The 22,098-nt window shown below is 53.2% G+C and overlaps 1 protein-coding gene across 5 annotated transcripts in view; it reads left to right on the top strand.

Moving 5' to 3' along the window:
- Window positions 1-16,815, top strand: part of Zfpm1 (zinc finger protein, FOG family member 1) — a 59,070-nt gene extending 42,255 nt beyond the window's left edge. For 4 of the 5 annotated variants that reach the window (XM_051201797.1, XM_051201800.1, XM_051201801.1 and 1 more), the window contains exons 4-10: window positions 2,529-2,662; window positions 11,430-11,529; window positions 13,145-13,351; window positions 13,982-14,212; window positions 14,490-14,585; window positions 14,671-14,817; window positions 14,987-16,815. In XM_051201797.1, the coding sequence (XP_051057754.1) occupies window positions 2,529-2,662; window positions 11,430-11,529; window positions 13,145-13,351; window positions 13,982-14,212; window positions 14,490-14,585; window positions 14,671-14,817; window positions 14,987-16,752 (2,681 nt within the window). In that variant the 3' untranslated portion in view covers window positions 16,753-16,815. The remainder of the gene's footprint in view (window positions 1-2,528; window positions 2,663-11,429; window positions 11,530-13,144; window positions 13,352-13,981; window positions 14,213-14,489; window positions 14,586-14,670; window positions 14,818-14,986) is intronic. The other variant, XM_051201798.1, reaches the window with a different exon arrangement.
- Window positions 16,816-22,098: the final 5,283 nt, after the last annotated feature.

Raw genomic sequence — 22,098 nt, 5'->3', positions numbered from 1 at the left:
TCCTCGAATTCCCAGAATAGAAGCTATGACCCAATCCCTGCCCCTGGAAGCACCTCAGGGATCTGATAGAGACTAGATCATGGCCACATCAAACACAGGATTCCTGTCACCACCGTTGAGCTCCAGTTTTTCCAGAAAGCTGACTTTCCAGCCCCTCACCTGCCAGGTGTCCCAGTGTGGCACCCATCCCTAAGCCCTGGCCTTGCTTCCTTACACTCTCAGTCTCAAGGTCCTTGGGAAAGGAACCACTTCTCCAAGCCCCACTTTTCTGGTGCTGTTTTAATTGCCATGAGAGCACCTCTGCTGGGTGCTAGCTCATTCTTTGGCTATAAGGGGTTGGTGGAGGAACTAGTTTCCAAGTAACTGAATGTCGAATAATATCACCAGGGCTGCTGTGCACAATTGCAAGTCATCCTGTACAAGGTGCCTGGGTGAACCAAGGCTGAGATCAGTTGCTGTCCTCTACCTACCTGCCTCAAAAGGCAGCCTCAGACTGGCTGACCTGGACCCTGGACCAGAGAGATGTGTTACCATAGTGATTGTTGTACATCCCTACCTCTCCTAGGCCTCCCCCAGTCCCCGAGTGCACAGTGGTGGTGCTGTCCCCCCGGGAGGTGGACCACAGCCCTTATCAGCAACCAGCCCTCTCTGGCAAAGTGTGATACCCAGAGGATAGGGTGGCTGCCGTGGGAAATGCCAGCCATGTTCTTATCTGGAAGGCTGAGCCATGGCCGTGAACTCTGATTAGGGTGCGGGGCCGTTGGTTGGTGGGTGAGCGAGGGGTTGGCACCGACTGCCTCCTTCCCCTTGGGGGCTAGAGGCAAGCTGGAGCCCAGGACTGTCCAAGAGGGCCTGGCTCCCACAGGTAGCAGGATGGATGGGTGTGGCTATGGAACTGCCCATGCCACACCCTCAGGGTGACCTACATCAACTGCCTCCCTACCTTGTGCCCCAATTTGTGAGGACACAGCCTCAGATGAAGGTATCCCTGTAACAGGGAGCTCCTGACACAGGGGCCAGGCCCCATCTCCTGAGGAATGTTCTAAACAGAATAGGAGTCATGTGGGGGTAGATGACTTAGCTGTCTGTCTCAAGATCCAGGTATACCCTTCTCAGGATAGAAATTCTCTATGACACCTAGGTGGAATCCTGGTTGGTGAAGCTTTAAGCACAGACTCTCAAAAGAATTCTCTACTCTTAATTCCATTTCTGTCCTGATGGCTATTGTGTGGGGACCAAAGACATAAGCACCAAAATACAGGGGAAGCTGACAGGTCACTGTCACAACAACAGATAAACAGCCCTGTAGTCAGTTCCGGGTTTGGATACTGACCCCTGCTGCCAGCAGTGGGCCTCGTAGGGCCTCAGTTTCCTAGACTGAAGAAAACTTCCCACAACTAGTCTCTGTGTCCCTCTTAGGACAGTGCTGCCCAGGCCTTGCCCCTGCTCCTCTGGATGGTACTGACCATCCCAGTGTCAGCCCTGAGCTGTGCCCTGTGAGACAAGGGGAGATGAGGGAGGGGGAACCAGTGGGGCAAACCTGCACCAGGACAGTGTCCCTAGTGAGCTGCAGAGGACTGGTTGCTTTTATGGAGGGCAGAGCCTGCCTTCTGGCCCCTCAGCCCCTCTCCCACTCCCAGGCTGATAAAGGGGTGCGGGCCTCCTTGGCCTCCAGCCCTGGTCCACTGCCATCTTATCAGCCCCAGGGAAGACAAAGGCCCAGTTACAGCTCTCCATGGGGCCTCCTGGCGTATTTACACCTTATCTCCACCATTAGCTGGCCAGTTATCTGATGATCAAGCCCATTAAGGCCACAGCCTGCCTGATGGGGCTCCAGGAAGTGGGGCCGCCACAGCACTCTGGCCAGGGGACTGGGCCAGGCCATGTGAGGCCTCCACAGGCTGGCAGCCTGGGTATCAGGTGGACAGGGCAGAGGGTGTGTGGCCTGAGGAAGTACCACCCTTTGAGGGAATGACCACACTCCTGCCTCCTTTAAAGAAATGGAGGCTCAGAGTAGGGCAGGTGGCTGGCCAGGTGTCCATGTGTCCTACAGCTAACACCAATTAGTGCAACCAAGGGTCTCCTTGTCCCACCTGCAGGCTATGATCCATCAGAAGTTCTAGAAGCCTCATATGGCATATCCCCTGGCTCTGTATTAGCCATCTGTCTTTCTTTTATTTAGAACCATCTGCTAATCCAGGTGATCTTATCTCTTGGTCTTTAATTTAGTCACACCTGCAGATCTTTTTGCACATGCAAGGGACATTCAGTTACAGGTGATGTCTTGTAAAGGGCTACCATTCGGCCCCATGCACAAGGTTCTGCATGAAGTGTGTGGCACACACAGGCTCTGCAGACTCTGACCAAGGCCATGGTGTGGCCTGCCTGTCCACCTCTCTGTGGTGTTTCTGCAACTCAAAAAGGGCAAAGGCCTGGCCCTAGGACCAGACCAGGAGTGGGAACTATGGGACAGAAGTGGGCTGGGGGGTCACCAAGCAGCCACCTCACCCCACCATGTTTCCCTTCAGAGGAGCTGGAGCTGGCACTGCAGGACGGGCAGAAGTGTGTGCGGGCCCGACTGAGCCTCACTGAGGGCCTGTCCTGGGGTCCATTCCATGGGAGCATCCAGACCAGAGCCTTATCCCCTGAGCGGGAAGAACCGGTAAGGAGCTGAACCCCAACTGGACAACCAAACCTCTTGCCTTTATCCATGGGGAACTTCAGTGGAACCCAAAGAGCCAAGGGTAAAAGGGAGGGACTTCCTGGGAGGCCTCTGAAGGGGGTGATGCTGTGCTTTTGGGGATCCCAGGGTGACTTCCTAAAGGAGTAGAGCCCAGCAGGGAAAAGGAAGAGTGTCCAAAGAGAGTGAGCAGCAAGGAGCAGGGTATCCATCAGGTTGGGAGGGAAAGGTGCCCAGGGGTGGGTCGCAGCTTGAGTGAAGGAGAGGCTGCAGAAGATAAGTTCCTTCTGACACAGAAACAGGTGCTGGTGTAGGCATGGCTTTCCGGCACTGGCTCAACTTGCTCACAATAACAGCCCTGCCTGGGCAGAGATTTCCTAAGGCAGCCTCCTTCCGGACACAAAACTACACTACCATTTGTCTTGGACTTGCTTCTGAGGCTGCTTCTGTAATGGCAAGTCAGCCTGGCTTCCTCCTTGGGATGTGTGGGTTCCTTTTGAAATCATTTCAGATGGAAAAGGACAGCAGGACACAGAGACCTGATTACAAACATGGGGCAGCTGCATAGGTAACTGATGAGCAGGAATTGGAGGGGCTTGTGCAATGTTCAGAGACATATGATGGCAAAGGCCTGGGAGGCCCAACAGCTCCTAGGCCAGCCCTGTCAAGCCTAGTCTTTATGCCAGAGCACTGTGGTGTAGGCCCTCTGTCTCCTAATGTGGCATTCGGGTGTGGCTTGATCCAAGATATTCACTGGCCGGCCAGTGCCACATGCTGCTGGGTTCTTTGAGCTGAGGACTGCCTTTTTAGTCCCCTTTGCAGGTGAGGCTGAGACTGTGGGCTGTACTTCCCCAGCATCTGGAGGTCAGGATGTTGCACACACATGTGCACAGACTGCTGACACAGTGGCCATAGGCAGGTGGGGAGCATCAAACAGGTCCCTAGCACAGACCACCACTCACAGCCCCTTCTGCACTAGTTATATGTGGTGACTCAAAGTCTCTATGTTGGGATAGCCTTTCTCATGCTGGAAAAGGCTCACAGGGTTCAAATAAGCCACCTCCAGAGGCTTGCAGCCTGGTCACATAGCTTTTCAGCCACCAGGATAGGTATACTTGTCCCAAGCTGTCCAGTGAGAGCAGAAGTTGGTCCTGGACTAAGCATGTTCGCCTGGGGTTTTCTGTTTCCAATGTCCCAGGCAGATCCCTTCCTGCTCAGAGCCACTCTTTCCTCAGCCCTTGGGATCACAGGCAGGTCACATGGAACCTAGAGGCTTCCTTTAGGCCTAGACCTGAAGAAAATATAAGGCCAGGCTGTGTTGCTTGCCTGCTGGCAGCTGTGTGGAGTGAGATAGGCCTAGAGTGGTACTTAACCCTGTACCTCAGAGCAATATAGCCTGAGGAAGGAGGCTAGCCCAAGGTCCAGGGAAGGATGCCATGATGCACACCACAGCTGGTTAAGGTCCTGTAGGACGGAAGACAGCATTCAAAGTGGCTCTACAGGGTGAGCATGTTGTTGTGTGCAGTAGACAGCAAGTGACTTGGAAACCACTGGCACTGGTTAGTCAGAAAAAGGAGTCCTTGTGCCGCCAGTCAGCAACAGGAGCAAAGGCAGGTCTGCCCAGGAACTGGCACCCAGGTCCTGGTGTGCCCTGTGTCAGTTTCCTCTTTATTCCTTGGGTCAACCCAAGCTAGGACAAATAAGTATGTCCCCAGGCACACTCTACATGGCATCCTCCCCAAACCCTACAAGGCGGGCCACTGTCCCAGTTTTTAAAATTTATTCTCCCCCTTCCTCTCCTTGTGTCTGTCCATCTGTCCCTCCACACATATAACATGTGGAGGTCAGAGGACAACTTACAGGAGTTGATTTGTTCTCTCTACCTTTTGGGTCCTGGAGAATAAACCCATATTGCCAGCCTTAGAGGCAAGCCTCTTTACCCACTGACCCATCTCCTTAGCCCCAAATGTCCCCATTTTAAAGATGACAAAGCTAAGGCTAGAACCTTAGGGAGAGCTAGAACCTAGCCCAGCTGTGCTCAAACTCTTCTCCTGCCATCTCAAGCCACCCCTCCTCACAAGAGCCTCTGTCCCTACCACCCTTTGTTCCCAGTTTGTCTCCTGAGAAGGGGGCAAGAACTAGACTCCCCACCCAGGTGTGAGATGCTGGCCAATGGAGTGGAGTCGCAATGCCCCTGAAGCTCCTAGAAGAGGGAGGAAGCGCCTCCCTCACTCCCCTCTATCTCACAGAATTAAATCCTTGATTAACCCTTATCTCCCCAGCAAGGCACTATCTCCGCCTTGGCGCCAAGCGTCCAGACACACGGTACAGATGATTGATTTCTGAAAGATATGGGCGCCTTTGCGATACTTCGTTTATTGTCTAAATATTTTTGCTAACATTCAGCGAGCTCTTATCAAGTTCGGCTGATGGGTCCCAGTTCTCCCCACAGCCTAGGAAGAAGTCGCCTCCTGCCCCATGGCCCTATCAGCTGCCAGGCAGTTCTTCCTCTCCCCTAAGAGAAGGAGGAGGGAGTGTGTGCAGATATGGGGCCCCTTCCCCTGGGCTTTTCTTAGGCTGGGGGCTGCTCGCCATGGGGACATGTTGAAAGGGAAATTCCCCCAACACTCCACCCACACCAGACAGATATCCAAGGTTAGTATCCAGGAAGGAAACTGAGTCACACGGCCCTGAATGGAGAGTTGGAGATCTTGAATCTATGGCTTACCATGGTGTCCATTGCCTGTAAAAGGCTTCTTAGAATCCCAGCTCCACAATGTACCTCACCCCCAAATGTTCAGGATGGGTTAATGAAGAGGGAGGAGATGAGGATGCTAAGTGGATGGGTGTATTGATGAATGTAAGGTGGATGATGAGTGAGTGGGTGAGTGGATGGGTAAATGAGAGTAGATGGGTGGATGAATAGTAAACAGATAAGGATGGGTATATGAGTAGATGGGAGGTAAGTGGATGGATGAGATATGGATGCATAAATGGTTACTTAGATGGATAGACGGACGGATGGATTATAGGTGGGTAGGGGAATTAATAGTGGGTGGATCAATCGATAAGTGAATGTGTAGACATGTATTCATAAACGGGTACATGTGTGGGTGGACAGATGAATAGATTGAGAGTAAGGGGGTAGTAAATGGATGGATAGACAAGTGCATAGATGGTTGGTAAGTGGGTGGCTAGACAGGTAGGTGACTGGATGTGTGGAAGAATGGATAAACAAACACAGAAATGGATGCATGGATAGATGAATGGTGAGTGCATAGCCATTCACCCCAGCCTGGCCATGCTAGCTCTGCCTGTTCATTGTTCCCCTCAGCTTACTTATTTTGGCCAGGAGCCCACCATAACATCTGGGAAACCAGGGGAGGGCCCATGACTGCAAAGCAGGGAAAGATGCTAGAGAGACTAAAGCGAGACCATCTGGGTCCAGCCTCCACATGGCTTTGGGCAAGTGTTCACTTAAGTGTGAAATGGCTTTTAGGTCAAACACTAATGGCCTGGGGACCTCCACCTGAAATTTAAGCTAGGGAACCTCGGCTAGCATGGCAAAACCCAGACTCACCTCAGACCCCACCCTAGCTAGGGACTTAAGGAGAGTGCTGAGGCAGCTTGGTTGTCAGCCACACATCTCTGTAACTAGAAGGAAAGGGTGCCCAGGGAAGGCATCATTTCCAGGACATACAGCCTAGTTGTGCTCACCACTGCTTTATCCAGACAGGGATGTACTATGTTTGAGTCCTTCTTTGCTGACCTACCAGGGCATTCTAAGCCCCATCTTACGGTCTAGTGCTTAGAAGAGATGGTAGCCCAGCCTCAGGGACCTCAGCTGGAAACGTCTATCTGGTATAGTCTGACAGCAGGCAGATCCTCCCATAGATGTCCCCTGAGTGCTACAACCTGGTGTCTCCGTTACACTCTATCATGGTTGAAAACAGTGGTCACTATCCTAGTGGGTAGAGGTGACCCTGTGGGTCTCTGAGGCAGAGTCTGCCTGAGGCCTCTGGTGGCCCCAGCACCCTTGGCCGTCACTGTCTGCTGCTGACTTCATGTGGCTTCCATCTCCCCTTGGCTCTTCTCTTTTTAGGTTGCCAATGGGCCCAGGACTGCCCTGCTTCAGATTTTCATTTTGAAATTCTGAACTCAGATTTGTAGGACCCTTCCTCTAAGTGAGATAACTCTCACAATTCTGGGGACATCCGTGAAGCCACCATTCTGCCCACTCCAATGAGACAGGAGTATCATTTGGCTGGGTCACCAGGCAGAAGTGAAAGTGGACTTCTAGTCTAGGCTTTCTGCTGCCCTTGTGGGGGCCTGGGCACCCTTCTTCTCCATGCTGTGGTAGGAGCTTAGGAAATACCCAGCGCCAGGCTCTGCTCATGCTCTCCCATCTGCTCCTGAGCTAGAGCAGCTGTAGCCCCCCTGCAGCTACCTCATCTGTGGGCCCCAAAGTCGCCCAAGTTAAAAGGCTGGTGACTAGGAGGTGAGCAGTGGGTTATTCCAACAGAGGGATGCTGGCAAGGATGCACCTTCCCTGCAGGTGGTCACTGCTCTCCTGGGTCACAGTCACTCTATCTCTCTGCCCGTGATGGCCAGAACTCTCCCTGGCTAGTCTTCTAACACAAAGCCCTGTTAACAGCAAGCCCAGACCTGGCCCTTGCTGGTCCCTTGTCTCCTATTGTCTTTGACCCTTAACAGGCCCTGGCCCTTCCTCTTTGCTGTTTACTTTGCCCTAGCACCTGGCAGACAGCTGGCCTCCAGGGACTATCTGAGGGGTGAATGAATGAATGAGTGAATATGTGACTGAAGGGCCACTGGGATGGCTGAGCTTCTCTCTCAGACCTTGGTTCTAATCCTGTGATTAGATGTGGGCTTCAGCCCTGCACGTGTGAAGTAGGCAATGGGCATCTGGGGAACAGAAAGGAGTCCTGGGCTGTCATTACTGTGGAAAATGAGTGGATCAGTAAATTCTTAGCACAAGTGGATGGACAGGAGAGAAGTTAGATTGGAGTGACCCTATGGCCACAGATCTCAGCCCTGGTTCTCTAGCCCATAGAGACCTAGAGTCCAGGCAGCAGTGTGGGATGCCATTTCTGGGCCAAGCTGCCCACCTGAAAGGGCCTGCCTTCCCTATAAATGGCTTTATAGTTGGGCAACAAGGTTTGGGAGCAGCCTCAGATAAAGTTGTTGTAGCAGATGGTGCACAGATATGGTTTCTGATGGCTATCGGCCCATAGAGTCCAGACACTGACCCCTTTGTTGGGGGGAATGGGAGCAGGCTCAGATCCAGGGGAGAATTTAAAGTGGCTGACGTCACCCTAGCCTGGGGGCTGGGGATGAGAGAGCCAGGAGGAAGAGACATGGTGACTTGAAGGGCAGCAAGTGGGATGAATGCCAGGGCCCTTCTCTGACCCTGGACACACCTGTACAGATCAAGTGGGTAAGGCACTGAGACCAGGGAGAGAGATGGTTGCATCATGCCTCTGATGGTCTCTGCAAAAGGGCCAGGCTATGAAAACTAAACATGAGCCCCATACTGAAGATATAGCTTGACTGGTATAGTACTTGCCTAATATGCACAAAGCCCTGGGTTCAGTCCCAGTATTCATAAACCAGCCATGGTGGTACACACCTGTCATCCCAGGAATCAAGGGGTAGAAGCAAGAGTTTGAAGTTCACAGCCATCTTTGGCTATGTAGCAAGTTCAAGGCCACCCTGGATTACAGAAGAACCTGTCTGATAGCTCTCCCATCTGAAAAATAAAATAGACTCTATTCAGGCCTGTTCCTTGCTGCCCATGGGTGGGGCAGGACCCTGTGGGGCTTTGACTGGTGCCTTCAGCAGAGAGGGGCTTCTGTTCCAGAACTGCTCAGAAATAAGAAACAAACTAAAAGAAAGAAAGAAAAGAACCAAGCCACACACAGGGACCTTAACCTGTCCTGCCACCCCAGCCACTGCCAGAGTAGATCAAAGAGTAGCCCTGGCTGACATGGAGGTTGTGGGCCAAACTGGGAGCTGACCAGGGATGTCAGGTCGGGTTGAGCTGTGCTCCATCCTCCAGGGCCTGAGAAATCCAGATAGAAAGAAGAGGGAATGTAATCCCTGTTTCAAACCCCAACCTGTCCTGACCCAGTGGGAAGCAGAGAAGAAGGACCATGGATGGAGGTCCAGGACATGTGTTTGGGGGTAGCCAGGATCTCATGACCTGTTTTCCTGGGGAGTTAACGTGGTTATGAACAGCAGTCCTAGCTCCCCGCTAGCTCTGTTCCCCAAAGTTGCACCACATGTGGCAGTGCTGCCGGAGGGGGATGCTGCTGGAGGGGGATGCAGTATGGTGCTCCCTACACTGGGACCTCCACAGAAAGAGCGGCTTGTGCAGCGTCAGCAAAGTGGTGCGCGCGTGTTTTTATCATGCCGTGAACATGCTGCTCCAGAGAGCGATAAGCGTTAAACCGACCGCAAGGCTGTCAGTCTCAGTTTGAGGGTTTAGAAATATTGGGACGAATAATTAGATTTCATATCGTTACCACAGCACCCATCAGAGGATCAGGCAGATTAATTTTCTCACCCTCCTCTGCTCATTAATATTCATTAGAGACCTGGAAGGCTGAGGCAGGGAGGGCCAGACCCAGCCACCTCACTGACAGCCATCTGCTCTGGCCTGGAACAGCTAGGCGATGGGAGTCATAGGTTCCCCAATGTGGATGCCACACCCCATGTGCTGCATTATCCCTCGGGTTTGCGCCAAGCTACCCTTGAAGGCATACCTATTCACTGCATTCCTGGGAGTCAGCCAGGTACCCATTAAGAATGAGCCACCTCCCTGACACCAACAGAGCTGAAGCAGGCTCTTGGGTAGAATACACTCCCTCAATGGACATCTGGCAATTGCCAGCCTGGTCCAGGACCCTTTAAGGCTTGTACCTGGGCCCAGAGATACCTGTTCACATCATCCTTCAAGCAAAGCCTAAGGTAGCCATGGCCAGTGTGTGCAGCTCCACAGGCTTCCCGTATACCCATACTCATCAGTATCCAGGGAGGAAAGAGTCACAGAGAGTGGAATTGCCTGCCTGTGACCCCCTGAGAGCTGGTGGCAGGACAAGGAGGAGTCCACAGCCAGCAGGAGCTTCCCTCGACCTAGCTTCACAGCAACTATGACATGTGGGCCTCATGAGGCCAGAGGTGTAGTAGGTGTTACCTGCCGAGACTCTAGGGTTCCCCTTCAGAGTCAGCTTATCTCCACTCTCTGCTCCATGACAGGCCACGTGGCAGCAAGCAGGTGACGTGGAAGCCTCCTGGCTGGGCTGTCGTGACCTCGTGGTTCATGGTCACTGGGAGTTCCCAGCTAGTAGGCCTTATCATGCTGGCTCTGTGTATGCCATGTGAATGGGGGTCTCAGAAGAGTTGATCCACAGGGGTCACAGGGGAAAGGTCAGGCCTACCTTAGACCCTGATGTTTGGCTCAGGAGTCTCTATGAGCACCACACACAAGGAAAGCCAAGCAGAGTCCTGGCAGGGTGGTGCCCACACAATCAGCAGCCGGTTTCTCCTCCTCCTCCAGCAGCCAGTTGTTTGTCTTTCCTACCCAATGAGCCAACTGCCATGAACATCACAGGGGTTCTTAAGACCCACAGAATGAGAAGTGGCTCTGGATCTTCAGTTAAAAGTTCGTTCTCGAGGTACAGGTTTCTGGTTAAAAGGCATTTATTTGAATAAAACAGTGAGTGGCTGACAATAATGCATGGACATGCTCTTTACTTTTACACAGTACCCAAGTGGCTGGGTTCAGGGGCTCCCCACAGGAGGGGAGATGCCCTGGGTAGCAGAAGTCACACACCCTCCAAGGACAAACAGCACAGGGCTTCTGCTGCCCCTGCTTGCCTGCCACTGGCTATGTCTCATCCTCCACATGAGACTAAATCCCAGCCCAGCCTTCCAGCCCAGGCTACACTGAGACACAGCCACATATACTTCCTTTGCTGCTGGGCTGCAAGCCAGGGTGTAGGGGGCAGGAAACAAGCAGCTTTGGTGGCCCTGGGGGGGGGGGGCTGATCCCAGACCTCTTCCTTCCAGGTCTAGACCAAGCTGCAGAGGAAGTGTGTGGCACAGCCCTAGGCTGGAACTTCTACCCTTTACCCGGCCTCAGCATCCTTGCCTTTAGGATGGTGAGAGGGTATAGAACTGCAGCTACCTCTACCCCTTTACTCAGCCTCAGCAATGCTGGTCTTGAGCTGGGGTGGCCCACCACAGTGAAGCAACAGTGCTGCCCATGACCAGACAGGGATAAACCCTCTGCCCTGCGCTAGAGAGGAAAACTCTACTGTAGGGGACACAGGCTCGCTCTCACTCACTCGCTTTCCCTCCCTCCCTCCCTCCCTCCCTCCCTCCCTCCCTCCCTCCCTCCCTCCCTCCCTCCCTCCCAAGGAACTGGTACCCTGTAGCTCCCTGCAGGCATCCACTGTTGCTGGGGAGGAACAGCAGGTCTGCAGGCTCTAGACTCACTAGCTATATGCCCTTGGGCACACTGCTTGATCTCTCCAGACCTTTGTTTCCAAGAGAGACTAATGCCTAACCTTGGAAAAAGCAGCTCTCCGCTGTGCCTCCAAATATCATAGTGTTTGGACTATACATCCCAGCCATATCAGCTGTCAGGCCACTAACCACCATTACACAGCAAAGTCCCAATAAGCATTCCTATATAGGCTGATCCTTTCCTGTGCCTGCTCTTCCCTAGGGCCCAGCTGTGACCCTGCTGGTGGATGAGGCCTGCTGGCTAAGGATGCTACCCCAGGCCCAGACTGAAGCTGAAGCCAACTCTGAGATCTACAGGAAGGGTCTGTCTCACATGCCTGCCTCCCTCTCCTCTAAGGTCTTTCAGAAGGTGGGGCCACTTGGCTCTGTCTGTCCCAGCTCTTAAAGGGACACCAGCCTATGTGGGTAAGAGTGAGAGTCAAACTGCTTGAGACAGCACCCAGAACCCCATCTAAGAGGATGACGGACAATCTTAGGAGTTGGAGTCCTGGGCAAATCATATCTACTGACAAAAGAGCTAGATGAGCTGCACTGGCTCCCCCTATGGCCACTGACTTTGCTCCTTCTCCATCTGGGCTTAGGTAGAGACTGCTGAGGAACTCTGGGGGCCACTGAAGGGCAGAAACCTGAGGCCCAGCCTGGGTTCTGTTAGACTGTGTTCAGACTCAGACCCATCCCTTACTAGCTATAGGACATGCATAAGTTCCTCTAGAAAACGGGAAATGGCTGTGGTCAAATAATTTTATCCTACTTGACCCCCTCTATCTCTCCAGCCTTCTAAAAGTGTGGGGGGGGGTTCAAATGTGCTCTCCCCTCAGCTAAAATATTCTGGAAGCTTTGTACATAAAGTCAACTCCTGAGTAGGCCCTCAGGGAAAGCAGAGCACCATTCCCAAGGTCCAAAGGTATTAAGAATTGGGGTCAAGTATGTGGGACCTGTGCCAACACTTCATCCTGTGTGTGTGTGTGTGTGTGTGTGTGTGTGTGTGTGTGTTTCCCTATCTGCAGGGCAGAGGGGACCATATTCCCCATCCTACCAAAGGGTGATCTAACAACCCAGAGAGAGCAGCCAGAGTGCAGTCTGTACTAGAAAGAAACATGCTCCAACATCAGATTGGATGCTGGCAAGCCATCAGCTAGCCATGTGTTTGTACCATTAAGCCTGCCCTTCTGCCCAAGTGTGCTGTCCACAAAAGACAAGGCTCCTTATAGGGCTGATGATGATAAAAATGACATGATCTGGGCAGGGCCTGCATTTTGGGAAATAGAAGCCAAGTAGACAGGTTCATAATGACCCTAGAAATCCTGTGGTCTTTGTTGAGTGATTTTTTTCCTATATCACCTTTGCCCCCAAATTGGGACTTACCCAGGCTCTACACTGCAGCTCAGCTCCTACTGCTGCTTTAGGACAAACGTACTCCTCTTTCTTTTCCCATTTTTTGGTGGAAGTGGCTTGGGACTGAGGCCAGCAGTGACCCTGTCCACAGCTCAGGGAATCACAGCCTCAGGATTCCAGGCCAGAGTTAAAAATGCTGGCCCAGCACACCAGTGTTTTGTTGATTGAGGCTGCCCTCTACAGGCCACTATAGGAACAGCAACTGGCCTATTCCCAAAAGGATGAAGAACCTACATCAGAAATCCCCTCCACTCCAGCCAAGTGGCTATACAAGATCCCCTCAATTATTGCTGCCAGTTCCATACCCAGCCTTTTCCTGGAAATGGAATGTCCCCAATTCTTGCTCAGACACAGGATAACACCCCACAAATCCAGCTAGGTACAACTGTGAACCTGAATAAAGCCACTTCCTGCCATTTGCCTGGCCCCACCTATCCCTGACAGTACAGTGGGCCCCAATGTGGGGGACATTGTAAGCCCAGAACCAATGATCCCAGCATCATAAATGCCTGTACCCTACAGATGATGCCCTCTGGTGCAGGGTCACCAAGGTGGTACCTTCTGGTGGACTACTACATGTGCTCCTTGTGACTGAGCCCCACAGTACTCCCAGACACCCTGTGCAGGAACCAGTAGAACCTGGAGGCCCAGCCCCAGCACACACAGACATCCAGCTGCTTCCCCAGCAGGCTGGCATGGCATCCATCCTCGCTACTGCAGTCATCAACAGTAAGTATACAATACCCTAGGGCAGACTTTGAGTGACACACAAGTCAAAGATCAGGTCTGGGACGTAACTCAGAAGTGCTAGGTGTTCAGATGCAAGAGGTGCAGTTTCTACACACACACACACACACACACACACACACACACACACACACACACACACGGGGGGGGTGAATTGTGCTCCCAGTAAGACACTGAACTGAAGAACAGTACCCAGCTAATGCAGAGTGGCTTGAGTGCTAGAAGAATGCACATGGCTTGCTAAGGTAGGAAGGGCTCAACCCTAGGGGTCCCATGAGAAACATGCAGTGAGGCTGGGGGTGGGGGGTATGTTTGCTCTAAGGCAATAGTAGAAGCTGAGTCCATAGTACAGGAACAGGAGACTCCCCAGAGCCTGGGTGATTCCTACAGTGTGAAGAGGACTCATGAGTAGATCTAGGTCACTGTTGTGGGACAGGGGTGACCTGCAGGAATAACTTGGAGACCCCATTCCTGGTAGGGCCCTAGGCATCAGGTTTACCAAAAGCCAGTACCTCAGCTTGAAGTCATGAAAAGCAGACTTCACAGAGCCATTCCCTACTATCAGATACTCACTGTCAGTCTGTACCTCATCCCCACTTTCACCCCTACCAGAAGATGTCTTCCCCTGCAAAGACTGTGGGATCTGGTACCGTAGTGAGCGGAACCTGCAAGCCCACCTGCTCTACTACTGTGCCAGCCGCCAGCGTGCAGGCTCCCCTGCCTCAGCGACTGAGGAGAAGCCCAAGGAGACCTACCCCAATGAGCGAGTCTGCCCCTTTCCCCAGTGCCGAAAGAGCTGCCCCAGTGCCAGCTCGCTGGAGATTCACATGCGCAGCCACAGTGGTGAGTGCCCCCTGCCTGCTCCTGGCTTCCCTGCCCTTGACATATCCAAGCACTACACACCAGACAGGTGCTCAGGAAAATGTTCTCTGCTACCCTGTGCCCATGCAGCTCTCCTGTCCCTCTCCACAGTCTAGCACAAGGCTTACCTGCACAGGTAATACAGGGCTAGGTGTATGCCTGCAACTTGGGAGGCATGTGGCTAATAAGAAACTAAAAGGGGCCAGTATCCAGTATCCGTCTCTGGGGTCTAAGACAGCCTCTCATCTCTGTGTTTCAGGAGAGCGCCCCTTTGTGTGCCTCATCTGCCTGTCAGCCTTCACCACCAAGGCCAACTGTGAACGCCACCTCAAGGTGCACACAGACACACTCAGCGGTAGGTGGGCTGGAGAGGGTCGGGATGGGGTCTCTGGGGCCACACCTTACCTCCAGAACCCTGACCACAACAGCATGGCCTGCAGGTGTCTGTCACAACTGTGGCTTCATATCCACCACAAGGGACATCCTCTACAGCCACCTGGTGACGAACCACATGGTATGCCAGCCAGGCTCCAAGGGTGAGATCTACTCTCCAGGGGCTGGACATCCAGCAGCCAAACTTCCTCCAGGTAAGCAGCCATTCTGGGGCCTCACTGACCCTCTGATAAGTGGAAAGGGAGGGGGCCTGTCCATAGGCAACACATGATGTCTTTGTCAGTCTTTGTCCTAAATCCTTCTGCCTAATCTATCCTACATAGGGCCTGCCCCAGGCCTGACATGCAGTCCTGTGTTCTTTAGACAACCTCGCAGGCTTCCAACAGCACTCACTGATGCACAGCCCCCTGGCTCCCGCTGACAAGGCACCCACCCCATCCTCCGGACTGGACAATAAGACTTTGGCCGAAGTCACCAACGGAGAGTCCAGAGTGCCCCCCCAAAATGGGGGCAGCAGCGAGTCCCCAGCAGCCCCCAGAACCATCAAGGTGGAGGCTGCAGAAGAGCCTGAAGCAGCTCATGCCTCAGACCCAGGAGAGCCCGGTCCCCAGGCTCCCTCTCGGACACCTTCACCGCACAGCCCCACTCCAGTCAGGGTGAAGACAGAACTGTCCAGCCCCACACCAGGCTCCAGCCCGGGGCCTGGAGAGCTAGCAATGGCTGGGACGCTCTTCCTGCCACAGTATGTGTTCGGTCCGGATGCAGGCACGACCACAGGTCCTGCAGCGCCACAGGCCTCAGAGATCCTGGCCAAGATGTCCGAGTTGGTGCACAGCCGGCTGCAGCAGGGTGCAGGGAGCTCCGGGGCAGTGGGAACGCCCACCGGCCTCTTCCCCGGGACTAAAGGCGCCACGTGCTTTGAGTGTGAGATCACCTTCAACAACATCAACAACTTCTACGTGCACAAGCGCCTCTACTGCTCCGGTCGCCGCGCGCCAGAGGACACGCCCGCCGTGCGCAGACCCAAGGCGGCCCCGGTGCCGGCCCGCGCGACCCCAGGAGCCGCTGCAGAGACAGACCCGCAGCGCTCGTCGCCGGGGCCCGGGCCGCGAGAGGAAGAGGCGGGTGGCGCGACCACTCCAGAGGCCGAGGGCGCGGGCCGTGGCAGCGAGGGCAGCCAGAGCCCGGGCAGTTCGGTGGACGACGCGGAGGACGATCCCAGCCGCACGCTGTGCGAGGCCTGCAACATCCGGTTCAGTCGTCACGAAACCTATACTGTGCACAAGCGCTACTACTGCGCCTCACGCCACGACCCGCCACCGCGCCGGCCACCAGCACCAGCGCCGGCTCCCGGACCTGCGGCTCCTGCGCTGACAGCTCCGCCCGTGCGCACGCGCCGGCGACGCAAGCTCTATGAGCTGCCGGGAGCCAGTGCTCTGCCTCCTGCAGTAGGCCCCGCCCCTGTGCCTGTTGTCCCCGCCCCCACGGCTGAGCTGCCCTCATCTCCGAGACCTGCGAGCGCAAGCGCCGCCCCTGCCCCCACGCCCTCTCCAGGCCCGGTCCTGGAAGGACCCATAGACCTGAGCAAGCGGCCCCGTCGCCAGACTCCAGATGCACCTGCCACTCTGCCTGCTCTGGCGGACTACCATGAGTGTACTGCATGTCGCGTAAGCTTCCACAGCCTCGAAGCTTACCTTGCTCACAAGAAATACTCGTGCCCCGCTGCGCCGTTGCGCACTGCCGCCCTCTGCCCCTACTGCCCGCCCAACGGGCATGTGCGCGGAGACCTAGTGGAGCACTTGCGCCTGGCACACGGCCTGCAGGTAGCCAAGCCGGCAGCCAACCGAGGCGCTGAGCCTCGCACGCCGGCTGAACGTGCTCCGCGTGATAGCCCCGACAGACGGGCGCCACGCACGCCATCCCCAGTTCCAGAAAACACGCCTTCTGAACCAGCAGACCAAGGAGTGCGGACGCCCTCCAAGGGCCCGCCCGCGTCTGCTCCTGCATCAGGTGGTGGTGGTGGCCACCGCTACTGCCGCCTGTGCAACATCAGGTTCAGCAGTCTGTCCACCTTCATCGCACACAAGAAGTATTATTGCTCCTCTCACGCCGCCGAGCACGTGAAATGAGTCTGCGGGGCCGCACCGCCTGGACCCTTGGCACTTAATAAAGACGTTCAGTGTGACAAGCTCGCTGATGGGCCAGCCTGTTGTCTTAGATCCAGTGGGTCTCATTCCATACCCCAGCCTGTGCAGACCTGCAACGGGTACCCCACCAGGACCTAGCCCATTCCAGAGCTCTTTTCCTCTACTTCTAGCTCACCCCCAGCCCTGCTACCTTGGGTGTCCAATTGCAGGCCCCTAGGGAGAACAAACTTTCTATTTGCTGAGTTTGCAAGGAAAGACACCAAGTGCCAAAGGGGCCCCGACCCATCGCAACCTGGGTGGGTCCCTATAAGTACTGAGATGGCACTGCAGATACCACATGTAGTCTGTTATTGGCTGGCTGTAGACCATGCCTGGCAGATCCCATCCAACCTCAATATAGCCATTGCCTTGGCCTCTTCTTTACTTGGTCCCCTGAGAAGGCAAACATGCCTGTTCTCCAACTCTCTAAGTCTTAAGTAGCAGCTATAGAGGTTGGAAGTACCTCTGGGGACCTGGAGCCTGGTTTGCCTCTCACTCAGCCCTCTAAGGTGACCTGGAATGGGCCTGGGTTTGCACAAAAATAAATGTTCCTGAGAGCCATTCATGGGCCCTGCCCAACTTACCACAGGGGTACACAAAAGCCACACATTTCCAGTAGGAGTTGCCACACATCACCAGGTCAACTGGAGCCCACCCAGGGTTTGGCTAGCAATGGAACCTGAAAAATCAGCCAGTGTTTGTCTTGGGTCCCCATTTCACAATAGCCAGCTGGTGAGAATTTACATAAAAGGCTCTGGTTTCTATTCAAAGCCTGATAGAAGACAAATGCCTCCCAAGTCTGGACACACGGCTCTCTAGCAGTTTGAATATAGTTTTACAGTGTGTACCTGAAGTTATTTAAAGGTTATGGGGAACATCAGGAAAGTGGGCTGATGGGTAATTGATGCTTGAATGACAGAAGGTCCATGGTGGCCCCCAGCCTCCCCCTTGAGCCCCATCCCATGCATACACAGCTACAGACAAGGTTCTGTACCACAGGCTCCCTGTATCATCTGGGCCTGCCTCAGTGAGGAGACCCTGTGACTCTCACCCAGGCTGAGCTGCACAACAGGCTGTACCCTGTTACCCAGAGGTCCCGCCTGCCATCCACTATCCCCACCTTGGGCAGTAAGAGCGTGTTATCATAGGCTGGTAAGAGGCTTTTGAGCAGAAGTGTGAGCTTCACATGGCCCCTGCTATGGGGCACAGTTTATGGTCAGGAACAGAAGCCAGGTGTTCACCCTGGGCCTGTGCTCAGTTCACCCATACCTATGCTTAGAACTCACTCAGTCCCAGCATACTTCCACAGATGCCAACAATCCCTGTGTGCCCTGGTGTATATCCCATTCTCCTCTCCCTGAGATCCCCTTGGTTTTCCAGCACTGCCCAATGACCTCTGCCCCTTACAGGTATAGTCGCCATAGCAAGACAGCCAACTGACACTTCACACACCTCCTGACCCTAGATGTCTGGCCTGTTCCTGAGAGGAGGGCCCCTATCCGTTGAGTTCATAGCCATAGGCAAACTCATTAGCCACCTTCATCCATACCCAGCAGTTGATCCCCAATCACAGACCCCAAAGTCAGTTACCATCACTGGTCTGCCTATGTCTACCCCCCCCAAGTAAACCCATATCACCCATATGACACCATGTCACCCTCTAATCAAATGTGTTCCAGCCTACCATTTCTACCCACCATAAACAGAGTTGTATGTGCAACCAACACCATAGCCACCTCAATGCTCCCCACTGAGTGCCGAGGAGACTGTTTGCTAAGCCATGATGGCTTCCTTCAGTCCTGCCTGTCACACACCTCCCCTCAAGACAGCCTCAGACCACCATGATCTCCCTCTTAGTGCCCTGCAGGCAAGACAGACTTGCACCCCTGCCTCTGTGCTCCCTGCCCAGTGCTCCACTCTGTAGGGCTGTGCTGGTCACCGAGGCTTGATGGTGTCCATCTGTCCTTGCACCACCTCCCCCCCCACCTCATGATGCTTGGTATCTGTGAAATGACACGGGGAACTGCAGTTCCCAGCCTCTCATCTCTGCTAGCTGTACAACCCCTTATCTTCCCCAGGCACTGGAGTTATTCCATGGATAGGGACACCAAGGTTCAGTGGTGCTGAGCCCCTGTCAGAGCACCTCTGGTACAATTGGGCTTTTGCCATGTTGGCTGGTCTACCCCCAGCACTAGGAATCTTAAGCACCTGTGTGGAGCTCAGTCCCGTAGAAGTCCACCTGGCTGACCAGGAAAGGTTATGCTGGCAGTGTTTCCCTTCCAAAGATCTCATGTACTGTCTATTGGTCTGATGGGGACCCCCATAGAGATCCTTCTCCCAACCCCAGCAGACCACCCCTACCCCAGTCTTGCTCTTGATTTCAAAATTAGTGGAGACTCAGGACAGTAGAGGGCAGTGATGGCTCATGCAAGCATCTGGCTGTCCTGCCACCATGCTTAGCTAGTGCTGCCTGCCCATCAAGAAATGTATGACCCCTGAGGAAAAGGAAGGGGGGAAGAGGTGGGCAGATCCTCAGAGCATACTTCCGCATCACCTGTCTCAGATCACCTAAACACACATGCCACAGGGCTTCTAGACAGGAATCTAGACCTGCTCAGGGGCCTCATTCACATGTCCTGACAGGTGCACAGGTGCACAGCATTTGCACCTTCCTCGAAATCGTCGTGAGAGTGTATAGGGCCCACCTGCTGAACAGACTGTCCTCAGTCCTGGGGAGGGAGGGGCTGTGCTGGGAGGGGGAGCTGACACAAACTTCATCCCATGGAACCTGGCTCCTTACATGGCAGCTCCACTCTGGCCTGTTCCGTCATTCACACATCCTGGACATGAGAACCGAATCTTCTGCCCTCACCAAGCCCAGGATACGCTGCACGGAGCAGCCAGGCAGCAGGTCCATTGAGGCACACCAGAGGACAGCTAGATAAAGTTTGCCCTGGAACTGATCAGAATGTGTTGACCAGGGATTGGTGGAGGGAGGAACCACACCCTGGATGTCCTGGAAGTGGCCTGTACATTCCAATTGCTCCAGGTTGAACCCCGTGCCCCAAGCACTCAGTCAGTAGGGACTAGAGCAGTCCTTGTACCTCAACTTCATTCTGAAAGTCTGGATTACACTAGCAGATCTAGCTTCCCCAGAGGTCAAATGGTCTACTCAAGGGCACCATTCTCAGTTGGAGCCCCGCCTCTCCCACCCATGTGTGAGGGCCCTCCAACCATAGAGGTCAGAGTGTTCTTCCTGTACCCTCACTTCCGCTCCCTAGTCTCCTTTAGCCTTGGAGCCTCATGGGCCCCATAGGTGTGGGCAGTGAGGCCTGGGTGCCCTTGGGCCCAGCATCTATCTGCCTGTCTCCAGTGTGTCCAGTGTCCATTTTAGGACACACTTTAAATGGTTCCTACCATCTTGGATTTTTTGTTTTGTTTGTTTGTTTGGTTGGTTGGTTTTTCTGAGACAAGGTTTCTCTGTGTTACTTTGTAGACTAGGCTGGTCTTGAACTCAGAAATTCACCTGCCTCTGTCTCCCAAGTACTGGGATTAAAGGTGTTTGTCACTGCTACCCAGTTCCTACCATTTTGTTTTTTGTTTGTTGTGGGGGTTTTGTTTTTGCTTGTTTGTTTGCTTGTTTGTGTGGTGTGGTGTGGTGTGTGTGTGTGTGTGTGTGTGTGTGTGTGTGTGTGTGTGTGTGTGTGTTTTAAGACAGGGTTTCTCTGTATTACTTTGGAGCCTGTCCTGGACCTGGTTTTGTAGACCAGGCTGGCCTTGAACTCACAGAGATCCGCCTGCCTCTGCTGGGATTAAAGGCATGCACCACCAATGCCCAGCTCCTACCATCTTGTTTTAAATCCTGTTTTACTTACACCTGTTTTACTTTCCTGTTTTCCTTGGAACTCATTGGGCCTTTTCCCCAGCCTTCTTTGGATTTTAAATGTTTATTTAATTTTGGGTTGTTTTAGATATATTTTATGTATGTGAATATTTTGCATGCATGTATATATGTGTACCACATGCATACCTGGTGCCAGTGGAGGTCAGAAGAAGGTGACTGATACCCTGGAACTAGAGTTATGGATAGTTGTGAGCCACCATGTGCATGCTGAAAACTAAACCTACGTCCTCTGATAGAGCAGCAAGTGCCCTTAACCACTAAGTCATCTCCCCAGCTGCTGGGGTTTTTTTTTTTTGTTTGTTTGTTTGTTTTTTTGTTTTGTTTTGTTTTCTTGAGGCAGGATATAATTATGTAGTCCTGGTTGGCCTGGAACTTGCTATGTAGATCAGGGATCAGGCTAGCCTCAAACTCACAGAGACCTATCTGCCTGCCTCTGCTCCTTAGTGGTAGGATTAAAGGCATGTGCCACCATGGCCAGCCTAATTTAGGATTTTTGTGTCCCATGTTTTACTGTGGGGGTTATTTTAACACTCTGGCTGTGTGATACTATATCCTAAAGCCTAAAAGCCTTCTGCCTTGAGAACAGGAACCTGAACATCTCCAGAGTGAGTTATACTGTGATGTGTGGTTAGTGTAGCTGGTTCGACTCTATAAGCAGCATGTTTTTTTGTTTGTTTGTTTGTTTGTTTGTTTTGTTTTTTTGTTTTTTTCTGTTGCTGGTGGTCGTCATGTTGTTTTGAGACAAGGCAGTCTTGTTATAAAATTTAGGCTGGCCTGGACCTCACAATCTTCCTTCCTCGGCCTCTTGAAAGCTGGGTTTGCTGTTAGGTCCTTTATTTGCTGTTTTGCTATCTTAATCTCCATGGAGCTACCTCCTCCAAGTGGCCCAGACCTGTCTTAGCCAGTCTCTGCCTGGGCCCCACTGGTCCTTGCACACCCTTGTCCTTCTGGTGTGTGGCTACCACTCTGAAGACACTTTCTAGTTATAGAACCGTGATGGCTCTCAGGTCCTGTGACCTCTTGCTGCTATAGGAAACATGTCCCTCTCCTGTCCCCTACAGGCAGAACAGCCTACCTCACAAAGTTACTCCAACTCTGCTACTTTTTCCATTACTAGATGTGTTACATTCTTGTGGAGCTTTGCACTGACTAGCTGTATCATCTTTGTGTTCTCTCTGTCATTGGTCTGACTTTCCTAGTCTTGTCCATTACCCTTTCATAATTATTATTTTCTTGGGTTGGCTCAGAAGCAAAGTGCCCCATGTAAATTTTTCTCAACCTGTTCTGAATGATCATTTTATTTTTACTTCTATTGGTCACAAGGTTGCAGAAAAGAATGGATGACGGCACGGGCAGGCACAGGTCTACCTCCAACTCACACTCCT

Source organism: Phodopus roborovskii, unplaced genomic scaffold, assembly GCF_943737965.1.
Source record: "Phodopus roborovskii unplaced genomic scaffold, PHOROB, whole genome shotgun sequence".
NCBI classification, from domain to species: domain Eukaryota; kingdom Metazoa; phylum Chordata; class Mammalia; order Rodentia; family Cricetidae; genus Phodopus; species Phodopus roborovskii.
This window is presented reverse-complemented; position numbering and strand designations above follow the sequence as displayed.